Source organism: Antrostomus carolinensis, unplaced genomic scaffold, assembly GCF_000700745.2.
Source record: "Antrostomus carolinensis isolate BGI_N321 unplaced genomic scaffold, ASM70074v2 scaffold85, whole genome shotgun sequence".
Lineage (NCBI taxonomy): Eukaryota > Metazoa > Chordata > Aves > Caprimulgiformes > Caprimulgidae > Antrostomus > Antrostomus carolinensis.
The window spans coordinates 10,671-30,115 of NW_010318194.1; the positions used below are offsets into that span (position 1 = coordinate 10,671).

Genomic DNA, 19,445 nt, shown 5'->3' on the forward strand with positions numbered 1-19,445 from the left:
AACAATTTCTAGTGCCACGTGAGGGCTATCTCTGCCAACCAGGACAGTGGCACCAATGCATATGGTATTTGTGACCAACCAGAAACCAATCAATGTAGCTGAATAGCTGGGAAAAAGGAAACACATTGATCACCAGATGCAGCGGATGAAGAAATGACCAACACCAAGATGTCTTCAGGCATCAGTCATCAGCACCTTATTGAAGCTTTGCACTGCTTATATATCCTTTTTTCCTCCAGCACGCCCCAAGCACGTGGCATTCTTTCACTTCTGATTCGTTGCCCCTTATCACACACGCGCCCAAACAATTGACATAATTGGATAAATCCCCCTGTTCATGAGCCATTCGTTTACTTCTGACTGGTTACTAATCCCAGCTCACAAGTCATCCTTATCTTGTTTCATACACATTCTTGCTTCTTTTTCCACTTTGTTTTATTTTTCCACTCAAGGTCAGGAATTAATTGCTCAAGGCTGAGGCCGCCTGCAGCTTCGGCTCTTAAAGCACCAACAACCAGAAACTAGACTGCAATGTAAGGTAGTTGTTATCAACGATGCTAAGCTCAGATCATCATAAACCATGTGTGTTCTAGAGCAGCAGTCAAAAGAGAAATCCTAGCAGTAGGGAGGCCTTTCCCCTTCACCTTTCCTAAGCTTCAAAACAAACACATCCACCAGAGAAACAACTTTTGGATGAGAGGTATCTTTAAAAGTCTGTCCTGGATGAACATGTCTGAGTCCATCACTTACCAAAGCATGTTTATGTGAGTTGGCAATTATATTAAGGCATTGTGGAAGAAATATGAATATAAGGAAACTCATGAAATAATTACAGTGCTGATAGTGCAGTAAGTGGAGATGGTCCTCTTGTCTGAGAAATACAGGCTGGTCAGAAACTCATTCACATAATTAATCAAGCATTTGCCAACAAGCCAGGCTACAAACTAAATGAGCAAGCACAGACACATTTGTGAGCAATGTGATGATGCCTACAAAATATTCTTCCTACCTAAGGTTCACTTGCTCACCTATTATCTATTCCTTACAGTGGGATATTTTTCTTACTAGCAGAGATGCAGGTGCTTACAGGTACATATTGCCATAACATCCTTCATACTCTCACACAATACTCTTCAGTGGAGAACTCAGGATATGCAGTAAGGCAGAGCTGAATGTACAGCATGCTAGCTACTCCACACTTCATCTCTGTAGACATTTAATGAACACTTAGCATAGCCTAATTTGTAAAGCAGAGTAAGCTCTTGTAGAAATACTGTCTTAAAACATGCTAAGAGTATCCACAAGGTAATTTCTTACTAATAGGCTTCCTTCCTCCCCACCGCAAGTTGAACCTTAGCAAGTTATAGAAAAGCCACTGAATATGGAGCTCCTCTGATGACCTTTTTTCCCTGTGAGACCTGACTGTTCATATGTACTTCTCACCTATCTCAAGGCTGCTCAGTGTTCTTAAAATCCTTTGATGATGTGCCTTGCAGAATGCCTTTTGGACATCCAGGCAGGTTATATGAGCTGGCACTTGTTTATCAGTTTGCTTGTTGGATGTCTCTGAAGAGCTCCAAAAGCTATGTGAGGTAAGACTTCCCTTTAGCAAAGCCACATTGCCTCTGCCCAGATGTATCACCTTTATTTAGGTGTCTAGCATCACCCTTACTTAGGTGTCCAGTCCGCTCCATTCCTCTTGTTTTGTTCAGGAGGTGCTACCCATCTGTACTGTACCTGCAATGTGGTGCCTCAAGCTATTCCCAGCCCTCCTGCAAGGATCTCCCTCTCCTAACAGCCCCTTAAGTTCTGCTGAACAATATCAACTCAAATACATAAAATCAGCTGATGCCATCTGATGCTCTGATCTCAGGAAAATATTACAGATGAGCTTGGGAAGCCTGGTTTACCTTCATGAACATGCTGAATCCAGTTTTAAGGAGATCAGTGAGGCCTGATGACATGTGCTCAATATCAACAGGATCAGGTTGATCAGGATTACAGATCTCTTCCACTACCTGTTTCAGCAGCGGTTTGTAAGAAGCCTGCACAAAAAGAACAACACACTGTGAGCAAAGCTATTTAGACTTGGTGCAACTGCTCTTCTAAATATTGTATTTCCATTAAAGGTAACAAAAATAATTATCCTAGAAAGGAACACTTTCAGAGAGTTAAAAAATTATCAGAGCACCAGTGGTCTTTGTGACCTTGACCACAAATGGTGTGGACCAGCACAGCATCAAACTGAAAAGACAGGAAGATGGACACATATTTACTCTGCTCCATGTGTATTATATGAGAAAAGGGAGGAAAGTAAGAACAGGGGCTTCTAGTTTCTCTGGAATCTTTTTGGAGGTAGTACAGAAAGGGATAGCAATAGAGATGACACTCTGTTGCCCATCATGCACCCAGAAGATCTCATTCCCTTTGTAATGATTTTACAAACACTTAAACAAGGATTTTTAGGTGGGGTTGCTGTTGCAGTTGTTATCCCGCAATGTCCCGTCCGGTCGAGGAGGCACAGAGACAAACACACACCCCGTCTCTGGGCCAATGAGCACTGACACCAATATGAGGATGCTGCAAATGGCGTTTAATGCTGTGCGACACAGTACTATATGGTGTGGGTTCACTACGTCACTTCCGCCTGCTTACATCACAGGCTAAATGCTATTGGCTACTAGGAGAGAGAGGGGGGTGTCTTACCTTTGTAATGATTTTACAAACACTTAAACAAGGATTTTTAGGTGGAGTTGCTTACTGGACCGCTCCTGCCTTCCCACAAATGTCACGTCAGCACTGAAGCCTGGTTATCACCAGGAATGGGAAGAGGCAAATCTGCCTGTTTGTCCCTCATGGGAGAGCAGAGCTAAGGAGTCCCTGTTAGTCCTTCAGCTTCTACGACCAGGGCATTCTACAGAATACCTCCACCTGTACAAAACCTTGACAAAAATAGGCCAAACAACCCCACCAACATCATGCACGTCAGATCTTCAGAGAAGTTAGGGACCAGGAAAAGTGGAACATGTAAAGGTACAAGTGTTTAGCGTCCTGGAAGATCCACTTCCAAAGGATCCACCCTGCATCCTCTTCAGGTTCCACAAACCTGTGTTGAATATAAATTGGTAGCCTAGAAATTTTCACATTCCCTTACCAAGGTTTAAACCACTTTGCCACCCTGAAAAAGCTTCTAAGATAAAAATTTTAGGGACTTGTGGAAAGATGCTCTTTAATGAAAATTCGACCATACTTGGTTTACAGATGGAGTTTTGTTTCACTGCTTTCAACTCTGCCCAAACTGCAATGAAACCACAATCATTTCAGGAAGCACAACAGCCTTGGAAAATTAGCAGCTTTCAAATTAGCAAATTTGTTTTCCTTTGGGACTAGCCCAGGTATACATCATCTTCTAGATTTCTTAAGGGAATCAGGTGTAACATTATTCATTTTCTACAAGAGAAAATCATGCTATATAAACACAAAATGCATGGAAAACAAAAAGCAAGCCGCTTGGCTTGAAACTAAAATTTTCTGGAGTAATTAAATAAATGTTTTTCATCCAACACTTTAAAGGGAGAAACAAAACTTACAGTTTTTGAATACAACCCTGTCAACGAAGATTTATACAACTCATCCAGTTCTTCTCACAACACATGCATAATTTTTAATTGAGTCAACAAAGCAAATTACAGCAGAAATGAGCTGCAGGATCTTTTAGGAGAACATGCCAAGATTTGTGTCAAATCTAGTCACACAACAAACAACTGTTTGAAAATACACATGCAGGCATTAAGTCCTATGTATAAAAAGCTGTTTAATATCTTCACAGATTAGGAACAGAAAGACATTAAGAATTAAATGTTTTTGGAGTAGAGATCAAATCACAGTTAAATAGAGAGGCTTACTGCATGAATTGAAAGGAAAAACATTATCAGACTTCAGACAAAACTATGGACACAAAAGATGTTACAAATGTCCTATGATTTTGCATGTCTAAATTTTCAGCACCAAAACTCAGTGCCCTTCAAAATGATCCAATTCGGCTACACAGATACTGAAAGGCAGATACTATGATCACTTACCTTTTTTTTGCTATGATGGTTTCCAATATTTTCAAAATCTTTTATGACTTGAAATTCATCTGTTACATTTTTAGGGAGTTTTTACTTTATTTTTTTATACAACCCTCAATAGCTGCATTGATTTCTAACTCATGTAATGAAGCTTTAATCAACTTTAAATTTTGGTGGGGCACAAACTGTGTTTAAAACAGTTGTTAAAAGCCTCAATGGCTATGGGACATACCTCAGACAAGACTGTAAGGAGAAAAAGAGAGAGAAAGACTGAGAATGAGAAAAGGAGGTGGAAGGATGGAAGGAGGGAAGGAGGAAGAGAGTCAGAGGAAGGGAGAAATATACTTGAGATCAAGATAAAAGGAAAACAACAGTAGTTACAATATTAGGCAAAATAAATACTCTCCTCTTGCATGGTTGCTACACAATAACCTGATGAACATTCCCTCATCATTTTATGCAAGACAAACTTCAATGCTCTAAGAGGATATCCAATTCTCACTTATCTACAGAAACATTTTTGGGTCTTAACAAGAAATGGACGCTTCTCAGCTCCTAACAGATAAAGCAGGAAAGCACCTATAGGCTAAACCCATTCCCACAGCACCACGCCAGGGAGGGAATGCCTATGGCCACGGGAAGGGCACTACTTCTTCAGAGGAGCTAAACCCATGGATTAACACCTGCCAGTCAAAAGAGGGGTCCATTAGTAGAGAGCTGTATGTATGGTGGAGAAGAACCTGTACTGCCTGCTTAGTCCTGCTACTCTAAACCTCCTGAACTGCCCTCAGCAGAAGCTTGGTCCTATTCAAGCAATTAAATCCATCGCATACCCAGATTAGGGGGCTGCAAGATGTTGATACATCCCTTGATGCGTTCCAGCACTTAGCCCTAAGCACGCAGCCTGGGTTACATTCAAAGAAAATACTGATGCTAATTACACTCCCAGGAAACTTTTAGAGGGTATTTTCTTATCATCCGACTGCTCCTTCCCCGCCCTCCCCCAGAACTGTATTAAACCTTTAACAATTTTCCCCATTTCAGACACCAGACCGGTCGTAAGTGCCAGGAGACTTCAGTAACAGGTTTTCTCCACCTTAGCTTTCCAGCAACTTTTTGCAACACTCCCAATTCCTGTTGTTACAAAGCATTGCTCAATTTGGACTACCTCCCTTTGTTGGTCCACACCACACTTGTGAGTTTGGAAGGATTTTTTTCTGGCTGAAGGTTGTAATCAAGTTTTACAGTGTCTCTCTAAATCACTGTATGTGCTTTCCATTGTAAAACTCTATTTTTAACTGAAAAAATAAAACACTTTGGTGGAGACAGAAGAGAGAAAACCACTGGATATTAGTCCTGACGTACCTATGATGTTACCTATAGTAACATCGTAGCTCATGTGCTCATATTATAGAAACAATAGCTGCATTTTTCACTTATTTACAAATGGGCTTGCCTCTCACACTTAGAGAGATGGGAGAGAAAACACACAGGAATACAGCTGCAGTATGGATGCAGGCATCCTGCTTTGCTCTACCATGAGAGGTCTTAGTCCAGCATCATCTTGACCTAGCCCTTCCTTTCACAGGCATTTATGTCATATCACAGTGCTGCAGAGTAAATCCCAAATTTCTTCCTCAGACAGTTCTTTGTTGACATTGATGTGGATATGCCTGAGTTTGGATGAAGGACTTGAGGAAGTTCTTGATGATTAGGTCAATTATAAAATCTGTATTTAAATATTTTCCACATGGGCAGAACATATATAGGAAAAGCATATGAGCAAAATTAGTGCTATGATTCTGACAGCATGCTAGAGAAAATAACATATACAGGGAAAAGAAAGATCCACTTGCCTGGTGGGTGTTGCTGCCTGGATTATGTATGGCATTAAACTGTTTCATGTGCATTCGAGCTCTTGTGATATCCCTGAGGGACCGAAAGATATCATCCACCGCATCTGCTGCTTTCTGAGATGTCAGGTTCAGTGACAGGTCACAGCCTAAAGAAATAAAGAAACATGGAGCTGAGCGAGTGAGAAATTTTCAAGTGTTTTGATAATAAGCAGTAGGAAAAGGATACCTGGGAGGAAATTTTAAATTAGTTTCATCATGTTATATTCTAGAAACTCAAGGTCTTGTTAGACAGCATGTCTTCAGCATGGCACAAGACTCTGTATCTAAGCAAGAAGGCATAAATCCTACACAGCAAGCAAAGTGAACAGCACTTCTCTAGCCACATTTGTAAGCTAAATCATAGAGCAATTTAATCATGCTTTGCTCCCCCCAGCAAACAGGAGATCCGATGCTAGAAGGCCCCAATGAATAGCCCCACATGGAAAGGAGTCAGCTGGTTTGCTGGTCTCCTCAAGGCAAACTAGCCATGAAGCAGGGAACTGCTCCTCAGGCATCATACCTGGGCCCTAGCTGGAGCCGGCTGACTCCAAATGCATTTCCTACCTTTGTGACAAGAAAAATGAGAACAGCCCATGCTAAAAACAGCAGAAATGGTATCTACACATTGGGAAAAGCTGTATTACTATAAAAAAGTCCTTATCCCTCAAAGTGGCACAGTTATTACTTCTAATGTATTTTCCCAAAGCACTTCTGCTAAGATATGGTGCTTATCTTCCAAACTCCATTTAGAGGACCATGGAAAAGGTCCCTCCAGGTGGCCAGGCAGAGCCTTGGCACAGAGGAATTCTCATCCTGGGCTCCAATTCCCTCACCACAGGACCTATGTTGCACAGAGGTGTAGAAAAAATGCCTTCTCAAATGACTAGCTGATGAGAATTATCCAAATGAGAGGTATATATGCAAATACTGGGTGACCCTGTCAACACAGCTCTACACCTTTTGACATCTCTGCCCACCTCTCTTCTCACTTGACTCCTCATCCCTGTGGCGAAAGATCCAGCACAAAATAACCCTTCTTGCCCCATGCACACACAAACACACACTCACTGCTGTTTATCACCAGTGTCTTCTCTGGGGGATGCTGCTATAGTGGTTTGTGTGTCCATCCCCCAGTCCCTCAATCAGTCCTGCACTGGCAAAACTCTATGTCTGTGCAGAATCCTGCTGAGAGGACGGGGTCTCCCCGCAGGTCCCAGCACCTGCCATGAGGGTGCCTGGATTTTTGGTGGGGATTTTTTTCTGAACAAATTTTCCTCTACAACTGACAAGATGGAGTTTTTATGCACTAAAGGAAAGTGCATAAGAAACAAAAAAGGCAGTACAAATTTCCAAAATCTACAAGGAAGTACTAATAGCTAATCTGGATCAGTCTTTCACATCTTTGCATTCTGTATAGCAGAATGTATATATAATACACACACACACACACACACACTTATAAAGGTCTGTAACTCTTCTTACAAGATGATAATTAGACACTGAGATTTAATTTGTCTGAGTATTATTTGTTGAAAGGCTCCAACTTGGACCCCCAGCTGGTGCAGCAGAACAGAGAAAATGACTGTAGTTCTGCAGCACTACAATGGACCAAGCTGTTGAGGATTTCTGTCATTACATCCCACAAAGCAACAAAGTGGACACAAACTAGCCCTTGGTGACTCCCATGGTGTAATTCTAAGGAAGACACTCATATATTTTTGGACAGGGTTCTTGAAGTTATTCATACTTAATTTTAAATGAGTAAAATAACTTACAGAAATATTTTTGTTGTTATGTATGTGCAAGATCTGCATGCTCCGATACTTTGATTGACTAAAGCTTAGGTCTTCATTTGGCCGAGGAGCCTGTGTGTTGTCAGTGAAAGCCCTGAACACAAACCCTGCTCTGCAGCTCATCACCCCACTCCACTGGTGCTCTTGAAATCAGAGAGATGGTTCCTGTGAGTGATCTTGTGCTGGCTTATGTGCAAGGGAACAGAGTCCAACAGCTGAAAAAAGTCAAACTGAACACCTCCTGGACAGATGAGGTCAATAAATAAAGTCTGAGGTGGTTTTATATTTATATTTATCACTAGCACAGGCAAAATATTCAGAGGAGATTGTGTATTGTCAGTGTGCTTTTACCTTGCCCATGGGAAAACACAGGCAGGAGAAAATGAGGCAGTCTGTCTTAGCTCCCAACTCAGAGGCTGTGCATATTTAATAGTCAACTTTTATAAAGCATTTTGCAAAGGAAAAATAACATACAGAGCCTTACCTCATTATTGTATTACTAGATTTTTCTTCTCTCCGAGAGACAAGCTTTCTCTGTTTTAGACATATGAGAGATAAGCAGCTCCTAGCTACTCTACTGCTATTTTCTCAGCAATAGCCACTGCTTTTGGCCAAGCCATCTCTGCAAAGTTTCCTTTCACTAGCAAACACAAGTCCCCTGCACTGAACAAGTTCAGGCAAGTTAAAATCACATCAAGTTTGATTTGCTTTGGACACTCTTCTTTTTTCCTTAATTGTTTCTTTTGTTGGACCATTTAAATCTTTTGGCCCTACAGTTATTTTTTTCATTAAAAGAAATAGTTGTTTCTTTCTCCTGTTGGCATCACTTCTCTCCCACTCTGTTTTTATTTTAACAAGAGCCTTTTGATCAAGAATTTTCAATGCAGCTTCTCACTTCCCACTGCAAGGCAGTTTCCAGTGGACACGGTCTGGCTTCATGGCTGGAAGCCCCTGAGATGCTCCTCACCTTTGCATGGCCTGGTGCATCCCGCTTTGCTTTTTGTTACTGGGTCAATCTTCTCTTGAGCAATTACTTGATGAAGTACAGCCTCTGTAACATCACTCACTGCTTGAACCTCATTTCCAAGGAAATGTCATCTAATTGTGGGCTTTGCTTTACAGCTTGCACTGACACACTCATGAGCTGGAGGAGGTCAAGAAATCATTGACCCTCACCATCTGTTCAACAGGCCACATCGCTTCATCACCATCGCCCGAACCAAAACAAGAGCCCTGGTATGCCATATAGTGTGCCAGCAGCTCCTCACCCTCATGTTCAACTGTGCAGACTGGAGTGTATCTCAAGGAGCACTGGAGCAGGGGGTTCAATGTGTGCTTCCAGTCTCCATGGCAGAGCACAGTGCTGAGCCCAGTTTGGAGCAGGGGGGCACTGGGAGTTGAAGCTCTGGTCCAGTGCCAGTTTAAGGCTGACCAGACAGAGGGAAAAGAGGTGTACTTTCAAAGGTTTCTCTAAATTGTGGCTTCCTTGGGACTTCTGATCAAGAAAAATCATATGTCTAGGGAAGTCATGGTGCTTTTTTTCCAGCATGACATCCAGCTCTTCTTTTTTCAAATGTATATTAAAAAAAAAGTTTTCTTTGCAATCTTATTGTTGAAATTAATAACAAAACTCCCCAAAGGCTGCTGCGTACCTGTCGCACTGCAGTAGGTTTGAAGAGGGGATCTGGGTTTCTCTTCAGCCTGGAGAACAACAGAAGCTTGTGCTGTACCAATGGCAGGCGGCTACAAATCACCTCCCGTTCACACCTTCCCCGTGAATGGGGCTGTGTGCGCATACGGAGAGCAGAACACAACCCCTCTTCTCTGCTTGCTTCATGCTACCAAGAAATCTGCTCCTTTTACAACAATGAAGAGGTGGAATACATTAGCTGTTGCACAGCTCGTGCTAATTGAAACAACTCTTCCTGTTACTGTTTTTTCACGGGAAGTTAAATGGCATTAGGAGAGCATGCTGAATGAATTCCTTTGAATCCCAAGCCCTACTATATATGGGAAAAGGCATTTAAATGAAATCTGGGGGTATTGCTTTCCTGTCAGACTTGCAGAAGCCCAGTTGTGGAAAAACAAAAATCACTGTTAACCAGTGTGAGAATAAAGATTTTAAAGCACACATCTGAGATCTTGATGATATCACAAGAAGCACACAAGCAAGTTCTGCAGTGCCTGACCTCACTGATACTGCTTCTGTTCTGCTTCCATCCACCTGCACTGAATTTGAGGGGAGTCAGAGCATCAGGAGCTGCATCCAGTGCCTAACAGGATGAGACTGCTGGACCTTATTTTTGACCTACTTCTGAACTTTTTCAACAGTGAAGGCAGATCTCCTCTTAAGCTACACATCTGCATAACCATTAGTGCCAGAACTAATTTGTTTTCACAAGAAGCTTGAAAAGAGGAGAATGGAGATACTCTACAGTCTAGGGTGACCCAGAAACCCAACTGGATCAGTTTTTCTACTTATTTCTGAAATAAAAAGGAAAATACTTTAAGAAAAGGACACAGACATCGTGAACCCACAAGATCTATAATTATACAGTGGCATGTGATTGACTATTCCCTCCCTGAATGGAACAAATGAGATTTTCAGACCTGTGTATCAGGAACCTTTCACTGTGCTTTGTTTTTGGTGTGTGGTCTTTCTTTTCTTCCTCTAAAGCAGTATGATAATTATTAACACTTTGTGAAGGTCTTTGATACTTCTGAGACATCACTTGAAAGGCTACGATTTGTACAAAGTTAAACATTTAGGAAAGCTGAAAGTTTACCACATCACTGTTTATTGGTATTAACTTAGGCTCTCTCTACCTTAGGCTCTCTCTATAGCCCATTTACAGAAATAAACAAATATAAATCCTGCAAACCCTGGAATGGAGCTGGCAGAGTAGCCAAGCCGTTTTAGAAATGCACAGTAAAGTATGGGCTAAACCAGAAAACTGGTATGATGAAGAAGAGAAAATGCAGCATCAGGATTGCATTATGCAAGCTATTTTCTAGATATGCAGAGCTAATTTGCTTGTCAGTAAAAGACAGAGAAAGAACAGAGATGTAGGGTGCCTTGAGGGTCAGAACTCAAAATACAGCACTGTGCTATTCAACTAATGAAAATCTTCTATTTTTATACTTTACTTTTTTATACATAGCAATGGGGGGAGGGCTTCTTTTTCTAGCAGATAAATCTAAAAGCATATATATGTGTACCAACAGCCATATGTTTTCTAATAGTTTTGATATATTAATGCAATAAAGTTTTTATTATAATTAGATTCAAATGCTTATAATTATAATTCAATTATAATTCAATTATAATTGAAATTCAATTATAATTCAATTCAAATGGTTACACAGACCATGGCTGCTTTTTGCAAGGGAAAAAAAATGTGTAAAAATCAAAACTAGGATGAAATTTGTGTGATTTTACTCTCAACTTTCTTCCTGATGGATTTTGCCTTGCATTTGAATCTTTATTCTTAAATCTGATTTGTATTAAATCATGCTCTCTGCTGCATTTAAAAGGGAAGCTGGTAAGCGAGTGTGACACTGTGAGACAGGGAAGGATGGGCCAGAATACAAGACATCCGCTATTGGCCAACAGCAACATCAGCAGAAGGTGAAAAATCAGAACTGACTCCATTTTAGTTTGGGGGATTAGGGAAGAGAGGTGCGTTCCCCAGCCCATGAGAAGAGAACATCCCGAGCTTGTGCTGCTCTGGCTGGGGCGGCCGTGTCTGTGCTGCTGGCAGGCCCCGGTGAGGAGCAAGCCTCTAGGCAACCTTTGAAATGATGAAGGCCAAGTCAACACTACAGTGGGACAAATTCAAAACAGGGCTGGCTTTTCTGACATTAGCATTGAGTGCTACGGATTGCTTTAGAGGAAAAGAAGGGTAAAAATCATAGAATCATAGAATGGTTTGGGTTGGAAGAGACTTTAAAGATCATCTAGTTCCAACCTCCCTGCCATGAGCAGAGACACCTTCCACTAGACCAGGTTGTTCAAAGCCTCATCCAGCCTGGCCTTAAACACTTCCAGGGAGGGAGCATTCACAGTTTCTTTGGGCGTGATTCTTTTGGAAGATTTTTCAAAATGGTATTTGGTGTTCAAAGGTGAATTAAAAAATTAGTAAAAAAATACATGAAAGTTATAAAAAAAAGCCAGGTCCATTTTGCTGAAGCCCTGGCAAAGGAGTGTGTCGGTGCTGCTGGCACAGGGGAGCAGGAGCTCAGCAGCTGGGGAAGGGGTAGGCGCAGAGGTGCAGAGACAACCTGTCCCTACCCTCAGCCTCGGGGTGCTCATGCCACATCCTGTACTAGCAACCACAGCAGATTTCTAAGCTGTCATCCTGATTCAACCCCTTTTCTCTTTCTCCCTCTTACCCCCTGCTGCCTGTGATGGCCCCTTGCCATGGTCATGCCTCAGCATTTCATTGCATCTAGGAGGCTGAACTCAGCTTGGACCACGCTGCTGTGAAATTACTCCATCCCCACGGCCCTCCTTGGGGAGAGGCAGGTTATTTGTGCACTGGAGGGTGAAACTTCTCCGAGGCATGCAAGAGGTTAGTTAGCATCACAGCTGGAGTGGGAACCTGGGATTTCCCAGCCCTGGGCTTGACCAGAGCTTCTGGCAGTCCACACAGCACCAAACAACAGAGTGCAAACGTGAGCAGGCAGAAGGATAAACAGAGAGGAGGAGGAAGGCAAAGAATAGCAGTATATAGGAAAAACATTAGGAAAGGGAGGGAAAATGTATATGATGTTAAAGATCAAAACAGACTGTTTCTCTCCCTCAATTATTAGCAACATCTAATTTTATCCTATTTGAAACCTGGGGGTCGCATGGAGGATCACTGTAGGGCTCCAGCTGAAGTCTGAAACTTCAGAATAAAGCAAAGGGATTATCTGAAAAGCCACAAAACAGAGAAGGTCAGCTCTGCGTTTCTTTAAATGTCATTTACGATCTGATTGGCACATGGAGAAGGAAAACACAGCAGTGTGCAGGGACTCTCCAGGGCAGTCACCAGCACCACGCAGTACAAGTGATGGTATGGATGTGGTGTCTGTGACAGGAGGAGGGAGGGTCTGATCCGCTGCCAAGGAAACCACAGAAGCTAGTATTGTGACCGGCAAAGGTGCAATTTGTAGTTTATTTTAATCACGACAAACATCTCCTACTTGGGAGAAAAGCCAAGGATTTTTTTTTTAAAGTAACTAAACTTAGTATCTTAAATCTGTACTTCAGCTTTTAAATAAGTGTCCAAACTTTAGCAGTGCTGAGCATCCAGGGATTGCACATGTATGTCTCCTCGGGCACTTCAGCACAGACCTGACGTTTATCACACAGGGACACATCCTGCGAGCTCTGGAGCTCGCTGGGGAGGGATGGCAAGAGCCAGTGGTGTGCCTGGAAAGCTTGCTGTTGGCTTCAAGTGTAGGAACCTCTTCTTGAAACTGCTCTTGGGCGTGCAAGGCAAGCACAGCCTGCATGGCTAAGTACCTCACTGGATCTCAAGCTCTGAAGCTGCACACGTAAAACTCTGGCCACTTACCCACATGATTAAATATGGATTTAAGACCTGCCTTTGGAGAGTCTTTTTTTTTCTTTTTACATTTTGGTCTCAATATCTGTCACTTGGACATTTCTGTTTTACAAGAATATTTTATTGCTGCCTTCTTGCCAAAATCCAACAGCATGACATGCAATATCAACTTTTATAAAGCACTGTAAACTTAGTGCTGCAGGCTCTCATGTTACATGAAATTAAACCTGTCAATTCAGTGAACAATTACAGGGAAAAACTACAGCACTTACTAAAATAAATTACAGAAATTAATTGCAGGAGGAATTTAAGTTAGGCTCAGATTATGCTTTCTGAAGGAAATTAATGCAACAAATCCATTAGGGAACCATTCAGTTGCTCCCTCAAGTAGTCTGTGTCTTAATTAAAAAACCACACATGTTAATAAAGCTATAGTAAATGCTGTGAAGGTCTAACAAGGCCTCCCCCACAATGTTCTTGCAAGAACTTGGTAAAACTCCAGGTTTTCTTAAATGATATAGAGCTTTATGACCATACCACCCTAGGATCTGTAAGATCAAATGTCCTCGGTCTTTCCAAGTTACTCTCAGCTACCCTCCTTCAGTCTTCAGACTGGTGGCGGCACTTTGGCAAGGACAGATTTTTGCTCCCATCAAAGACTTTCTTGCTGTTCACACATTGCCCAATGCCCTTCAGTGATGCTGTGAAGTTTCACCATCAGATCTGCTGCCTCTTACCTACTCTGAAAGGTACTCCAAGATGTATGGCATAGATGAAGGACAAATGATACATGAGGAAGAGGGACGACGTTTGTGTCCAGCTAGCAGTGCATGCGTCAGCAAGTACTACCAGTACAGCAAAGCCTCCTTGGCCAGCGTGCACCAGAACAGAGGAGATGTTCACAAGTGAAATGGTACAGATGTTCTCCTTCAAAACAGCTGGCATGGTGGGACATGGATGGGAACCTGCCATTGCCTTTCCTAATGTACCTACTCAGGACCTAATAGCCCTGTTTCTTCCTTTCTTTCTTCAAGAATCTCCAAGCCACTGTTGTGTGAGAGACCACCTGGAGCCGGATGAGCCTTTGTTTAGGCTACAGCCTTGCTTACACTCAGGCAGTGCTGTTAAGTGCTGTTAACCACTTCACACTACCTGGGCTGAGGAAAATGGTATGCAAGAAAAGTGTTCCTAACCAATTGTGTTTAAAGCCCTTCATAAAGAAACACCCTGAAATCCTGTTTTGTCTCTGCACGATGAAGCAGCAGAGCAGGGAGGCAGCTCATGCAGAAGTCCACAAGAGTCTAGATGCTCTGCCCACGGGAGTCTAGATGGTTTACCTACTCAGCCTCAGAGGGGAACCTCAGGAAAACATGGCAAGATCTGTAGATGTCCTTATTTCCATACAACTTTTCTTCTTCATGTGGATTACAAGGAATCATACTTTGAAACTACAGTAAAGTTAAGTAAGTCTTTCAGTATTTTTGTTTGATTTTTCCATCTTTTTTTTTTAGTTTGGACAATGGAAATTAATACAATCAATGTTTTTTGCATTTACAGATCAATTTGATTGTATGTTCCTCATATTGTCAAGTCAGGCTTGCAGACATGATTGGAAAATGCTTCCTTTTGAAAACAACTGTCCTACCTAGAATTTTTAATATGCATTAAATTGTTTCAGCTCATGGATCTATGAATGATGGTAATGGAGAAGTGTCCAAGAGACATTCTCCTTCACAATATAAGTTCTGAGCCAGAGCAGAGCTCATGGCAAACTTAAACTAGTGAGAGCAGCTTTATATAATAATGTAAATGTATAGAAACACAAGATCCCAATTAAAACTAATAGCTGTAATCTAATTATCAGCCACTGAAGCAAAACAGTATTTTTAAGAGGAAGACAAAAATAATGACATTTTAACGCTATGTATAAATATCTGTTCAAAAGGCCTCTTTACCGAGTATGCTACAAAACAGGTGAAACGCCATTTGAAAACTGACAAGGATAATAGGCACTTGGGCTGCATTTAATGGGCTCCACTTAATGATAGATAATAATGATAGATTATAATAAGTGCAATTTTAATTTTTCCTCCTTATTCAAACTAACAGAATTATGGTACATCCCTTAAGTACCTTTTGCTTTAAATTCATAACTATGCTCAGAATAGAATAGTTTCCCTTAGAAAAAGTCATAGCTTACATTCTAAAATTAAAATTCAACTATAAAAGGATTAAGTGTTTTTCAAAACACTAGAAGGTTCTTTTCCAGGAGAAGTTGGATGAAAAAGCTAAAAGCTAAATGCCAGTCCCATATTAATCTACACTGTTACGACAGTTTTGATGCTAAAAGTAGGTAGAAACACACTGTCACAAGTTTACAAAGTACACGGTAGTAAGAAATGGAGCTGTCAGATAAATACAAATATCATAGATTTCCAGATTTTGAAATTCAGGGATGAAAATCTGACAAATGACACACCAATCTTGACATACTTTATATACTATTTGGCTAGTGTCACACTACCCAACTGGAAGAGAAGGAAAGACTAAATGCCATGCTCAGTGTAATTATGACAGAACACAAAATGTGTACAAAATAAACTCTCTGAAGTTTATACCTTAACAGCAATTTTAGAAGAAAAATACATTGTTTGAGCTGTACCCTGCTCACTTCTGAAATCCTGATTACAGAAAGCATTCAGGTGTGAAGTCCCACTGAAATCCAGCCAGAATACCCTCAACCTTATTTTAGCATCCCAACTCCACAGGAGAGAGAAATCCTCCTACTCTGCTGTTACTACAGGCAAATCATTCATTTTTAAATAAAATATGCTAAGTGATTGGAACCAAATGTAATGTCCAGCATAAGTGGAAAGTTCATGGTAATTCCTCTGGTGATTTTTAATTCAAATTTCAATTTAGTATCTTTCACAGATGCCTTTTTCAAAACACATTTTGCTGACACTGCCAATGATATGTATATTCACAGTATACTTTAAGGACACCGAAGTTGAACAGTCCCATTGTGTGGCTAAATTTCAAACAGCATTTGGAGAGTCTGTGGCCATAAACTGGCAGATGAATGATCTAGTAAATGACCATCCAGCAGCTCAGGCACAAGCTCTGCCCCGAATTTAGGAAGCTGGGTCCTTCACACTGGCACCAAGCATTTGGGGGGACAACACTACCTTCGCACGGGGTCCTATTCAGCTCAGTGCAGCCTCTGATCAATGGCACTCCCCTGCCTTCATCTAATTACTGACTGGCTGTACCACTTATGCCCATGTTTACACTGAAAACAGTAATACTCGCTTTGACCTACTTGGTCATCTCTTCCCAGTCTGAGTCCCTTTGGACTGAAGCTGCCTGGTATCATGTGCCCACAGGGCCTCTGAATTGGCTGGCTCCATCAGATGCTGCTACTGCCTAAATAAAAACCTAACTCCAGGCTCAGTTCAGAGCAGGTTTGCTGAGGGAATGACAAAGATGACTTACTATGGCCAGCTGGGAACACGCTGATCAGAAAAGAAAGTCAAAGGGCACATCTCCCAGTGGCTACACACATTACGAGGGGGGAAGGAAGGGTTCCCCTTTTTCTAAACTATCAGACATCTGCCAGCGCATTAAACAATTTCCTACCTGTCAGATCACACAAAACTTTCTTTCTTCCTTCTGTCAGCAGTGCGAGAATTGTGACATGCTCTGCCTCCCCAAATGTGGCACAAAGCTGCCTATGCTGTGTGAAAATGTTAACGGTGCTGAAAACCAGAGAAATGTGGCTTCTGATGCTCTGCTGGAGATCACAGGTTGTACTGGGCAAGGAACATGCTATACCTTTTTTTGTTCCTGATGCCTCTTCTCCTGAAATGGACATTGACACTGGACATTGAGGTGGAATATGGAGATTAAACAGGGTAAGGTCAGAACAACTGTTCTTGTTCTGCAAGTGAGGATCGGTATAACAATTTCCAGAGGAAAAGAACAGAAATAATTATGGTAAAGGGCTTCACTGCATTATATAAAGGAAAACATTTTAACACATAATATTGAAAGCAACAGACACAATTCTCTCAATTGAAATCAGGATTTGCAAGTTGTACATGACCAAGGGTAAAAAGACTAGAAAGTGGAAGGCTGAAAATTTCTGCATTTACACCATGACAACTCTTGGCCCTCACTAATGCCATTTCACCCTGCTACCGTCAGTGGTACTGTGCATGTAAAAGCATATAAATGAAGCAAATGAACTGTTAAATCTCTCTGGCATCCTGGTCTCACCAAGGGACACCTCCAGCAAGGGGCTGGCTGGGGCTGCAAGAAAGGCGCCGCAGACTTGCACCCTCCCAGTGTTACGAGGTTCAGCACCCCGCTGCACTGCAGGGAGGGAAAAGGGAGCAGGCAGTGAATGGGCAGTAAAGAAGTTGTGTGTGCATCCCTCAGCTGTGTGTGGCACCTGTGCTACCTAGGCAGGGCAGGGGGTGTATATAAGGCACGACATCCATACTCTGCAGGCAGATGTGAAATTCCGCCAATGCACAGCCCTCTCCAGCCCTTCCATCACAACCAACCACCATCATGGCAAGGAGCAGGTGCGGTTTAATCTATGCACAGCAGCCACTTTCTGTTACCAGCTCAATTGTAGTGCATGCTGTGCACACAACAGACAAAACCCTGTCTCTGGTGAGTCACTGTATTGATCTACTGAACAAATGACCTCCTGCAATGTTACTGTGTTTCAGATCTTCCTCTGCAGAGTACACAGAGAAAAACTGCCACCATTCGTACAACTAACTGTGTATCTGTAAAGCACAATGTTGTACCCGTGGGCTTGGGATGCCTGACTCAATTTTTGAAGCTATGAATTGTGAACAATTGAATTCTGTTATAAAAGGAAGCTGTATTGTCTGTCACCTTACCAGAATTTGATATTAGAAAGCTTTGCATCTAGGTAAAAGGGTAGATGATAGTTTAGCCTACAGCATGGGTGATTACGTTACTTAGAATAAGCATTATGTCTCTGATAAGATTAGGAAAAACGTATTTTGCAGAGGTGTTCACTATACATGAATCTCATGGAAATATCTATGCAAAACCAGTATTACACTTGGAGTTAGAAATGAAACAGCAGAGGCTTTGGCAAATTTATCTCTTCAGCTTTGGTTTAAGTGGTTGTTTACACTTTTCATCACCCACTGTAAAACTATTTCATTTGAAATTTAAGTTCTTCAATATGAGGGTGGTAGATGATTGAACAGGTTGCCCAGAGAGGTAGTGGAGGCCCTGTCCCTGGAGATATCCAAGGTCAGGCTTGATGGGGCTCTGAGCAACCTGCTCCAGTAAAGACGTCCCTGCTCACTGCAGGAAGGTTGGACTAGATGACCTTTGTAGGGCCCTTCCAACCCAATACATTCTATGATTCTATGAAATCATTGCTGGAGTACTGCCTCACAAGATAACTCTTCTTGTTTTGGGCACATTTCACATCTCAGTGAGAATAACATCCTATAAAAAGTATCTTCACAGAAGATTTTTTTCATTATGAAAGCAGTTAACACTGACTCATCCTATGTTCATCCACTCCTATAATACATTGAAACTGTGCACTGCACTTTGCAGAGATCAAGACAATACAGTCTAGTGCAAACATCCAGCAATCTGCAGATAAAGAAGAAAAGGCAACGAAGCAGAAAGCATGAGCAGAAAGAGCAACAATAAAGCAATAAAAAATGAAAGTTAGAAAGAAAGCATTGCATTAATTGTCTCACTTTATGTTAATTTTTAAATAGAAATTATTGTTATAGAAGAGAAAAGACACAGACTGCATAAAGCATATTCAGGGTGAAAAGCAAAATAAAAGAAGTGAGGCTGCGGAAAGGATGTGAAAGAGGAGAGAAGGAATCCTACTATGGGAAGATGGACCAAGGTAGTACTATTTGTTTCCAAAGGATGAACAACTATACCACGTGCCAAGCTGCCTCTTCCTCCACGTACATGGGTGTTGCAGCTGGCCACCACCAAGACACAGCAGATTCCTGACTATGTCTAATAAAAAATTACAAAATTGATGCTCATTTTTATGCTTTTTCTTGTCTATTAACTAGAAAGCACACTGAAGTGCAGATGGCAAGCATT

General features: G+C 41.7%; 1 protein-coding gene across 1 annotated transcript in view; it reads right to left on the reverse strand.

Annotated features, from left to right (window-relative positions):
* SCFD2 (sec1 family domain containing 2) overlaps positions 1 to 6,075 on the reverse strand; it is a gene marked incomplete at its 5' end in the record, with an annotated part of 13,369 nt that extends 7,294 nt beyond the window's left edge. Inside the window, 2 exons of the mRNA XM_010168789.1 lie at positions 1,911 to 2,045; positions 5,930 to 6,075. Coding sequence (XP_010167091.1) covers positions 1,911 to 2,045; positions 5,930 to 6,075 — 281 coding nt within the window. The remainder of the gene's footprint in view (positions 1 to 1,910; positions 2,046 to 5,929) is intronic.
* Between the last annotated feature and the right edge of the window lie 13,370 nt (positions 6,076 to 19,445).